Source organism: Pimephales promelas, chromosome 21 (genome assembly GCF_988280905.1).
Source record: "Pimephales promelas chromosome 21, fPimPro1.hap1.1, whole genome shotgun sequence".
Classification (NCBI taxonomy): Eukaryota; Metazoa; Chordata; class Actinopteri; order Cypriniformes; family Leuciscidae; genus Pimephales; species Pimephales promelas.
In genome coordinates, this window is record NC_142789.1 from 29,036,077 (window position 1) to 29,048,224 (window position 12,148).

The 12,148-nt window shown below is 37.1% G+C and overlaps 1 protein-coding gene across 5 annotated transcripts in view; it reads left to right on the top strand.

Moving 5' to 3' along the window:
- The window catches only part of slmapa (sarcolemma associated protein a), a 59,665-nt gene that overhangs the window by 16,233 nt on the left and 31,284 nt on the right, over positions 1-12,148 (top strand). For all 5 annotated transcript variants that reach the window (XM_039673436.2, XM_039673435.2, XM_039673438.2 and 2 more), the window contains exons 2-3: positions 3,730-3,877; positions 5,878-5,950. In XM_039673436.2, coding sequence (XP_039529370.2) covers positions 3,730-3,877; positions 5,878-5,950 — 221 coding nt within the window. The remainder of the gene's footprint in view (positions 1-3,729; positions 3,878-5,877; positions 5,951-12,148) is intronic.

Sequence of the window (12,148 nt, forward strand, 5' to 3'; positions counted from 1 at the left end):
CCTCTTCGGAAAATATTTGTAACCGACAGAAATTAGTCAATGAACTTAGCAGCTTGCTAATAAGGGAAGCAGAATTTAATATTCATCGTACTAGGCAAAATCACTACTGTAACAGTGCTCGTCCCGGCCGTCTGCTCGCTTATAAATTAAGGAAAAATGATGATCTAGCAAAGATACCAGCTATAAGGACTCAACAGGGGGATATAACATCTGACCCGGAATGCATCAATAGCACTTTTCAATTATTCTATCAAAATCTCTATACGTCAGAGGTGCATCATGATGATAGAGCCTGTTCTGATTTTTTTAAATCTTTACATCTACCTAAATTGCCTCCTGAGGCTGTTTGCTCCCTAGAGGCACCAATTCAGTTAGAAGAATTGAGTTTAGCTATTAAGGCAATGAATAAAGGCAAGTCTCCGGGCCTGGACGGTATACCACCAGAACTGTTTGAGACTTATTGGCCTCAGCTTGGTCCTTTATTGTTGAATATGCTAAACTTCTCTATTGATAGAGGCTCTTTCTCTGCTAGCTCAAATGTTGCAATAATATCTCTATTACTTAAGAAGGACAAGCCACCGGACGACTGCTCTTCCTATAGGCCACTAAGTCTTCTGAATTGTGAAGTCAAGCTATATGCCAAGGTTTTAGCTACACGCTTAGAACGATATATGACTTACTTGGTTCATCATGACCAAACTGGGTTCATCAAGTCTAGATTAGCATCGGATAATGTCCGTCGCTTGCTTCATATCATAGACTTTGCTTCCAATTCAGAAGATCAAAATGCCATTGTCTCTTTAGATGCCGAGAAGGCTTTTGATCGGCTGGAATGGGGTTACCTGTGGTCTGTTCTTCGGGCTATGGGTTTTGGTGATAGTTTTATCTCTATGATAAAGTTGTTGTATACCAACCCCTCTGCAGTCGTCATAACAGGCAGCAACTGTTCAGCTAGGTTTCCAGTTTCAAGATCGTCTCGTCAGGGTTGCCCTCTATCGCCACTTTTATTTACTTTATCTTTGGAACCTGTTGCCCAGGCAATACGGCAGTCGGAGGCTTTGGAACCAATTATTATTCAAGATACACTACATTGCATTTCTTTGTATGCAGACGACATTTTGATTTTCACAAAGAATCCTTCTAGAACCCTTCCACATCTTTTTAAAATTTTTGAGAACTTCAGCAGTATTTCAGGTTACAAAATAAACTGGACAAAATCGGCTTTAATGCTGTTGGGGGGACTGGATGACCAAATACCACTGTTTAATATTCCAGTTGTTAGTAGCTTTACATATTTAGGAGTGTCCATCAGTCCCTCACTCAACTTGTTAACTGCTGATAATTATAATAAAGTTCTAAAGAATGTGGAGGGTGATTTGAATAGATGGGTGATGCTCCCTACTTCTTTTCAGTCAAGAATTTCAGTTATTAAGATGAACATTTTGCCTCGTGTTAATTTTGTGAGTAGTATGATCCCCCTAGCTCCACCGGGTGGTTACTGGAAGAAGCTTCACTCAATCATTAGTCTTTATTTATGGAATAGGAAAAAACCCAGAATTAAAGCATCTACTCTACAAAGACATAGATCATCAGGAGGCATTAATTTGCCCAATTTTGAGTGGTATTCCTGGAGTTTTGTTCTGCGCTCACTTGCTATATGGAGGAATCCAGAAATTTTGGTCTCATGGCGTCCAATTGAAGAACGCTTAACTTATCCATATTGCCTGTCTAGTTTGGTATTTTCTAATATACCCCTTAGTACAGTTAAACGTAATTTTGGGCCAATAATTTCTTATTTTTTTACAGTATGGCATAAAGTACACCGATTTGCTAAAATCCCAAACACATTTGTTGCCCAATCTCCTATTTTCAACAATCATTTACTTCTAATTGAGAAGAAACCGATTGTGTTCCCTCAGTGGAGCAATAGAGGGGTTTGTGTCCTCAATGATATCATAGGGGAACAAGGTCTCCGTGCATTCCATGACTTGAAGAAAGCATATAACTTACCGGGCACTTCTTTTTTTTTTTATTTACAATTACGCACAGCAATGTGCGCTCAGGGCGTTCCTTGGGGTATTAAGTTGGGGAATCATCCCCTTCACGAAATCTGTGCCACTAAGGGTAAAATTAAAGGTATCGTCTCAGAGGTATACAAGTTTATAATTACAGCTTCTTATAAGCCTTTATCTCTTTTTAGACTCTGGAAGACCGATATCGACATTTCTGAGGATCTAGATTGGGGTGCGGTTTGGTCAAATATCTCTTTATCATCTAGAAACCCTGACCATCAAATGATACATTACAGATTGATTCATAGATTTTACTTAACCCCACGAAGATTACAGCAAATGAAACTTAGAGACAACCCATTTTGTGATTTTTGCTCAGACAATACAATTGCTACTTATTACCATATGGTGTGGCAGTGTCCAGAGGTCAATAGTTTTTGGCATAGTATTTCATCTATTTTGTCAAGTATTTTGAAAAGACCCATTCCTCTTTCACCATGTTTGTTTCTGCTCAATGATACATCGTCTTTAAATTTAACTATTAATAACAGACGTCTTCTCTTGGCTGGTTTGACAGCCGCTAAAAAAATGATAGTTTGTCGCTGGAAACCACCACATACATTGTTAATGAGTAAATGGTTATCTTCTTACCGGGAAATTGCTCAACTAGAGCTTTCTACAGCACGTTTACATTTTACAAAATCCTTTAATATTGATTGCTGGTTAGAGCTATTAGAAATAATAAATGAAATGTAGATAAGTCATTTTTTTTATTTTTTTTATTTTTTTTTTTATTATTATTTATTTATTTATTTTATTTATGTGGGGAATTTGCATTCAATGTAATGTTTGGTTTTGTTATGTAATTATTACTCAAATATTGTATTGACCTATGTGGTTCCTATAATATGAAGGAGGAGGCCTGAATTCTTTCAATGTCCGGTGTTCTGCTTTGTGTTTTATGATGTTTTGTGGATTTTTGTGGTTTTTACGATGAGGTAGGATGGACGGGTGGCAATGGGAAAGGGCTGATATGTATGTGTGTGGATGTCTTAGAGTGTCGAGTATGTTTTTTTTTTTTTTTTTTTTTTTTTTTTTTTTTGTGTGTGTTGCTCATACCTTGAGCGAATCTAGCTAGGGGCTGGAGGGTGGGTTTGGGTTGGGTAGGATATGGTGAGGAGAAGAGATACTGGCATCTGAACAAGCAATATTATGTGCTTCTGTTATACTGGTAATGATGGTTAGCCTATTTCTCTCCTGTGAAAATGTTTCCCTCTCTAGTGTGTAAAGTATGATTGTAAGAAATTGAATAAATAATTGATCACAAAAAAACATTTAAGGACTCTTTAAATATTTTAATTCAATTTATTTAAACTAATTTCAGTGTTTTATCCATTTAATTTTTTTTTTATTTCAATTTCCTAAAACCATTTTTTTTTTAACTGGGGTGATACGTGTATTATTACCTATCTAGTTAAATGATAGTTTTTAAGTTTTGCTACTGCCTTAAAAATGTGTTTATAATCTGCATTGTAACAATGAACCTGTCGACCTTTCTAAACTGTGCGTTGCATTAAATGGTTTCACCTCTTTAGCTCGAGCACTTCCTCCTTTTTAACATTGCTCTCTTTCGTCTTGCACATTTGTTCTGCACACTTTCAGTCTAGTGCTAAATCTGATCACATCTGTAATCTTTCCGTCTCTCCTCTGTTTACAGTTTTATCTCCAGGACACCAAAAGCAGCAATGGCACCTTCATCAACAGCCAGCGTCTGAGCCGGGGGTCGGAGGAGAGCCCTCCCTGTGAGGTGCTCTCCGGTGACATCATTCAGTTTGGGGTGGATGTGACCGAGAATACCCGGAAAGGTGAGGAAAGCCTGTTTGCATTAGTGGTGAAAGTGAAATGTGTGTTTGTCTGTACCGAACTCGGTACTTTTAATGGCACCGACCAAATTAAGTCGATACTACCGAGTACTGATTCACATTAAATCAATCTGTGATAAATTTCGGTACCTGAGAACGCATCTGGGTGCGAGAGTAATACTATTTAAATACAAATCCTGCATGTTCTGTGTGAATGAGTGGCACAGACGTGTGGTTTCATGTACCCCACACACACACACACACACGCACGCACTGAAGCACGCGTGACACTAGCTGTGTTTTTCAGACTCTGCAGTCTCACTACATGAGAACACAGTGTTGTAGTACTCGAGTCTCGAGACCATATTTTAATGGTCTTGGTCTTGTCATGGACTCGTGTCCATTTGGACTCGGAATTGACTCGTACTCGAACATTTTTTTTTAGGACTCGGAATTATTCCCAAATCCACTCGAGTTCAATTAAAAATATTTTTCATGATTATTAATGTATGTTAATAAAATATTTCTTTAAATTGATTGACACGCCCAGTGATTGGTGATTTTCTAGATTTTCAACTGCGCATGACAAATTGTAATAAAATTACTTTTAACACCACCTACTATGTGGCCTTTTTTACCCTAAACTGATCATATTTTTTAAACTCTAAGTAAATTCAGTAAAAAAAAAAAAAAAGATTTCTCTAAGTAAATAAAAGTAAATTAGGTAATCAACCCTCACTGGTCTCGGTCTCGACTCGGACTCGACTCACTATGGACTCGGTCTTGACTCGGACTCGACTCTCTCTGGTCTCGGTGTCGACTCGAGTGAGGTGGTCTCGACTACAACACTGTGAGAACATGAAGAGCCGCTCTGAGTCACTGAATTCATCAGCATTTTTCAGTTTCATTTAAGAAAAACTATCGTTACATCATTATCACTGTCTTCACCACAACCCATCAAAATAAAAGTAAACTTGATAATATGTTACTGCAGTACATTACAATTTAGCTGTCTCATTTTAATTATAATATAATACTAACACTAATAATAGATCATAAAAAAATATTTTTTAAGGAATAATCACACTTTTTCCTCTATTTTCTCATTTTAACTGTATAAAGCTCAATTGTGTTAGCAAAAAAAGTTTAATTTCATATGAAAGATCAAATAAATGTTATGTCTTCATTTGATACTAGAAAATTCACAACACAGAATTTGTGAAAAGCAAAACATTTCATAGAAATAATTTTTTATTATTATTAAAATGGTTGTTTTTACTAATATTCAAGCATCACAGACAATTGCAGACTGTGACCGATGCAGCTCTTGCATAATGTCAATAACATTTCTACAAATGACTTGTAGAGTGTTAATTTGGGGCTTGTTTCTTTATAGTGTAATAGAGGACACCTTCGATTGAAAGTTGAAGACTTTGACACATGCAACTGTTACAAACTGCACTTTTTGAAGCTTCGGCAATGGCAGAGATGCAATTTTGAAACCCAAGAGTGCTGGTTGATTGCTTTTCTGGATGTGTTGCAACTTAAATACATGCAATGGGACGCTTTCACAATCAGACACAAATGCAAAGTAACTGACCCTTTTAAAACTAATGTAAGCACACACTACTTAATAGCAGAACGGAAGCACGTAAGAATGAGAACCCGTTAGGAGCGCTGTATTTTAAATGGCAAGGCCAGTTAAGTTTGGAAACTTTTTAATTCTTAGCATTGTTGCGGCACAAGTTGGCTTCGTCTCATCAGAACACCAGGAAATCTTCTCTGGATGTTTTTGCTGATCATAAACACACTCATTTTTAAAGCTGATAGTCTTGCTTCTTGGATGATCTCATATTACTGCTTGTTATAAACATTTTTATGGCTTGTTTATGTTTGGGATAACCTGTACCTTTCTTTAAATTCTTATTAAATAAATTATTTGCATGTTTTTTTAGGTACGACCACTGTTGTTTATGTACCTGGTTTTCTCTTGTTCTTATTAGTCACTCATGGCTGTATAGTGTCGACCATCAAGCTCTTCTTACCAGATGGCATGGAAGGTCGGCGGCGATCAGAGTAAGTCCTGTTTGAATATTTTTACTTTTTTTTTTTAATCCGTCATTCGCTCAACCTGGTGTGTTATTGTCATTGAGGTTGTGCTTACCAGCTTTATCATTTATAAAAACATGCACAGAATGTGATAAAATCTCTGACAACTGAGGCTTACAGCTGCTGATTATACTGATTCAGTTGACCAAAACAAGATTTGCCTGTGCTTATTCAGAGGAAATGATATGTGGGCTGTTTGTTGGACTGCTAGATGCCAAATGTTGAATGACGTGAATTAGTGGTGGATCAGATCTGGGCTTTTACGCTGGTATTGTTTCTGTGGTTGTTGTCATTTCCCATGTTTATTTTCTTGGTTATTTAGCAAACGCAAGTATTTACATATATAATCTAACCACATGCCACAATCATGCTCTGTGCCTTTCCATTAAGTCTTTTGGTTTAGCTGAATATTCCAAATGAAATTCAGCGTAAGGTCCATTTACAGCATCTATGGCATCGAAATGATTTGGACTAACAGTCACTTGGTTTTTAGTTCATAAAATGTATGTGTGATGTTGTGTAAGAACTATAGGTTTACTTTTGCTTTGTTCTTTTTTTTATGAATTTCATGTACATTACTGATAAGAAAAAAAATGATTATTAATAATAATATCAGTTATTTCACTGAAAAGCCATCAAATGAGAGCTGTCACAGAGTATACTGGGAATGTCAATTTATGAGTTGTAAAACTTGCTTGTTCTTTTTTATGACTGTATATTTAACAGTATGTAACTGTAAAATTGCATGAAATTAAATTGCCACATTAGATCTATTCCAGTTTTTCCACCGTATATAGTAAGGGGACTTGCTGTTACCAATAAACAGGTTTTGACCATAGGATTTATTCAGTCTTTTACTGTTAATTACGATCTACATACATACTGGTACATGCATGCATACAAAGTTCAAGTTCAAAGTTTATTTGTCACATACCAGTTATAGTTCATACAACGAGCAGTGAAATGTAAGTCTGGTATCCCTATAGACTCTATTAAAACCATACCTAAATACTAAAAAAAGATAAAAAAAAATTAAAATAGTATTAAGTTATTGAAGTTGTTCTCTTAACTACATGCATAAATACATACCGGTACATGCATACATACATGCATGCATACACACCAGTACATACATACATGCATGCATGCATACACACCAGTACATGCATACATGCATGCATGCATGCACACCGGTACATATATACATACATGCATACATACCAGTGTATACAAGCATACATACGTACCGGTACATACATACATGCATACATACATACATGCATGCATACCGGTGTATACATACATACGTACCGATACATGCATGCATACATACATACATGCATGCATACCTACCGGTACATGCATACATGCATACAGGATGCCATTGATTTAATAGCACATTTTTCATCAAATTGTAATCATAGCTTGCAAAAAGGTGATGTTTTATGCTTCAATTTCTTTTGGTGCATGGCTCACTGTGACCCGGCCAGTTATTGATTTTTGATTGGATTTGTGTGATTCTGCACGAATGTCTGAGACGAGAGATGAGCACAGGCTCCACAGGGGTCTCGTGGGTCTCATCCGCCTCCATCTGCTCCCCGTTCCATTTTGACAGCATTAGTCGAGTGTCACCAAAATCCACACAGGTTTTCTTACATTGAAATCTAGGTGTACACCAGCCATGTGCACCAACTTTACGTTTCACCTGCATTTTCTTCATTTAGTTAAAAGCCATTTATTGAGCTGCCATCCAGGGTGCAGAGCCAAACAGTCGTCTAGTTAGTAATCTGATGCTCGGCATGCCGGGTGTTTATTAAATTCATGAAGAGGGATATTGATGGTCTTGTTGACGGAAGGGATTTCCTACCACCGTATGAATGCTACATTTGACTGTGCATGTATCATCGGCTGTAAAAATCGTTTAACGGAAGGCATCCGTGGAGCAGATGGCTCTCCCGTTGAACGCTTCCCTGTGGCCTCCAGTGCTGGCAGGACCTGTTAAACCAACTCGCGTTGAAACAAGGTGTGTACTGTGGGCATTTCTGGAGCTTTAAAAGATTTCATGCATCTCCTCGTTTAGCGTGGAAGTGCTCGCTGAATGAAGCTGACAGGGAAATCTTAGAGATCTTTACTTTTTCTAAACTACATAAACACAGGGGTGTGGGACCACACACCTTGAGTCTCGGCTGCTCTAAATCCTCCTGGTGGCTCGATGCGTTAATGACTGAACCTCTTTTCTTTAACCCCTGCTCTGTTAGGGATGGGTCAGTGATTGTTGACTGGTCGTTTAATAATTTACTAGTTTGTTAGTAGGGTCAGCTTCCGAGTATATCTAGATTATTATTTGTTTGTTTATGAGATGTATGATAAAATATAAAATGCTCCATGTCAGTGGTTCTCAAACCACCAGCATTTTGTATGTCTCCCTATATCTGACACACCCATTTCAGGTCTTGCAGTCTCTACTAATGAGCTCATGAGTTGAATGAGGTGTGATAGATGAGAGAGACATACAAAATGGCTACGTTTACATGCACAACTTCTGTTTCGATCCGACTGAGTTCATTCCGATTGATGAATCCGAACGTAGTGTTTACATGAACGGTAAACGTGATGAAGTTGATGTGCGTGTTCAATGTTCCCCTTAAAATGCTGATTAAATCCAGTCATAAAAAAGGAATTAATTTGGAATTAAATACTGTATATTTTCGAGGAATAAATAGGTGGTTCAGTACATCTGAATAAGTGGTTCAGTACATTTGAAATCAAATCGCGATGTAGACTAGTGTGTGTGAATATTAAACCACAAAGACTATTTAAATAAATACGAATCCTGCTTGCCTTGTTCTGTGTAAATGTCGACTCTCATTTCATTTACCACGCACACACTATATGAAGAAAGAAATGATTGAACTTCCTCTCTAGATCCACTCTGAAAGTCACTTCGTGATCATTTAACAGCTTCATTTGAGAAACTATCATTATGACATAATGAAACTATCATCATGACACACAGAAACTCAAAAGGTCTTCGCGGCAAACCGTCAAAATAAAAGTTCGGTTTAGCTTGACAGAAATATATTACTGTTGTACAGTAGAATTTAGATATGTCCAGATGTAATAATACACTAACACAATTTTTTAAACAAAACTGAATTTAAGGAATGATCCATGTTTTAATTTTAACTAAAGCTCATTGTGCAGCACATTATTTGACAAAGTTTATGATAAATTATAAAATTTGTGTTTTATGGCTTCATTTGATTACCAGCAAAAACACAGAATTAGTGTAGTGTATATATACAGTAAATGCTTTCACACTATCAACGAACCAAACCTTTTTTCAGTTTGATCCGGATTGAATTCTACCTCTTTTCGTCAAATCTATGGTCCGAATCTATAATTTTGATTCGGACCAAACTGAAAAGTCCGAAAGTCCGGAACAAACAAGGTAGGTGTGGAAGGGCCCTAATATAGGACGCCACCTTCTTATGATGCAACAAGTACATCAGGATTTGTGGGGATTGCTCCCGGTTCAGGCTGATCTAAACTATGCAGCCTAAATTGAATTATCTAAGTCTATGATTCGTTATGTATGCTAGGCCAAAGAGATGGTTTTTCTGCAGTGCTGTGCACCAGTCCTTGGCCGAGCTCTCGACCCAGTCGCATGTTCACATCCAGTTTGAGGTATTTATAGACGCCACACGCGCCTAGTTGTTGAGCTCTAGCCTCTGGAGCCCAGCGCGACCAGAGATGCATGTTCGGGGTTAGCGGCATGTGTCTGCGCGCTCTTCTGTTTATTAGAAGATGCAGTCGTGGGATTTCTGGGATTCGTGTTTGTGGCCAGGGCTTTTACTTGATGTTTGTGTTGCGAGCGAGGTCAAAAAGGCAGCCTGAGAAATCATTTCTCACCACTAGCCTGCTGAAATTCCTCCCAGCAAGTCGACAAACGACATCTGCTTTAGATATAAGAGTTTCTCAGCCTTCACTCTTTCCACTTAGAGTTCATTTAGCCACTTTCAGATGGATTTATATTGCTCTGTGAGTAGGGATGTATAGATGTATTTATTGAAGGAGGGGAAACGACAGAGATTGTGAGAGTCATTGCTGCTGATCGTTTTACTGGGAGTGTATTACTGGACAGGGATGTCCCGTTTCCTCCACTGACTGGGTGAACTCACCATTTTCTTTCCCGCTATAATAGATCACAGATTTCAGCATAAGAAGACCACAACCAGATCTGGCACATTGTTTCCTGGTTACTCATAGTGAATTTGTAATGGATTTCCAATATGCCAATCACACTTTATTGGTTCCCTTGTGAGTGATTTAATTTTTCCAAATGCTGTTCTGTACAGTCCTATTTCACCGTCATCCTGATGTGAAAGCTATATTAATATGCTAAATCATGAATCCTAGCTCCTTTTGTCCCAACCAGCCACATTATTTTGTTGATCGCTTGGTTTCTATTTCTGTATTAATCTCATCGCCCCAAACTCATGCTTTTCAATGCTCGATTATACATCAAATATATTCCAATTGGTGGTTGTTGATGTTAACAAAAGTGCAGTTCACTTAACACCGTGTGTGTATGACTGATTTGGTTGATCAATAGCTGATGGAGTAACTAAATGTATAATATTTATTTATTTCAATTACATTTTAATTTCACCATGAGCTAGATATGTGGTAGATTACTACTTGTAAAGAACAAATTCTGGTTGGAAATTTTGCATGTCAGTCTGTCCTTGCCAATGCCAATAATTGAAAAATGACACTTGTTTTAGTCACTAGTCTTGGAGGATAAAAACAAAATACTTCTCAATATAGCCCGACCGATAAAGGATTTTGAAGACCGATACAAATATTTTTGGGTTTTAAAATCCGATATTCTGATATATCGGCCGATATTTTATTTTTTTTCATTAAATATTGTTGGATTTCACACACGTGTAAAAGAAAAGCTAACTTTTCTGCACAAGAAACGTTTGATACTTTTTCTCTATGTCTAAATGTTCACTCCTCGCAGGGATAACTTACATTTTACAATGCAGGGACTGTAACTAGAGATATGCTAGTTATAAATACAGTAATCATTACTTTATTTAGGCAGAAAAAGTTCATTGTGGTTTCCAAGCTCATTAATGTTAACATTAGCGTTCTTCCACTGATGATAGTGGCATTAGCTAGCTTTGTGGTTAGCTAGTCTATGATGAGCCATAATTTAGCAATAGATAACAGCAAATTGTAAAACATACATTTTCAATAAAACAGGCCAAGGAGAGATGATTGAAGCGTGTTTCGTCCGTTTTTATTTTATTTTTTAAATATTTATTTATCGGCCATTATAACCGCCGATACCGATATTATGGAAAATGCCTAATATCGGTCACCCGATATATCGGTCTGGCTCTACTTTTCAATCAAATTCAGAGTGTTTTCTGTGGCTCTGTTGATATCGGCAAGTCTTCATGAATTATCTGTGAGCCCATGACTGCCATATTGAAACAAAAATCTCAAACAATGGCGTGTGTGTGGCTGCAGGCTTGGAACAGGAGAGTTACTGTGACTCATCTCTGGATTACATAAACACACACTCACAAGACACTCCGCCTGAAGCTCCACACTGCTTTAGTGGGAGATGTTGCTATTATCAACATTATAAACTTCAGATTCAAGAATCAGAAATAGCTCAATTTGCCTTGGCATTTAGATTTTTTTTTTAAACATTTTTCTTTTTGCGTCCATTTTTTAGCAAATGTCTAGCTTCGGTTCTGGATGTGTGTGTAACGGACGGTTTATATATACACTCAAAATATGTGTAATATAAATTATATACACATACTACATTCTCACCACTTGAGTTGGTCATTTTTATGCAAGTTAAATATAGCAAATGGCATCTAGATATAATATAAGTTATGGTTATTTTTGCATTTTCACTAATGTTTTTACTAAAAACAAAAAGCAGAATACAAAAAATTAAGGATGCATGGTATATCGGCCACCATATTGGTATGGATTACATATTTTGACCAGCACGTAACTTCAAGTTATTTTGTGCAGATACAAGTTGTAATGTTTATGTTGTATAAATATCTGATTAATCTCATATAGGATGAGTTTTGTTGAGTTAATCAACCCGCTAACTTCAGTTTCCCAGTG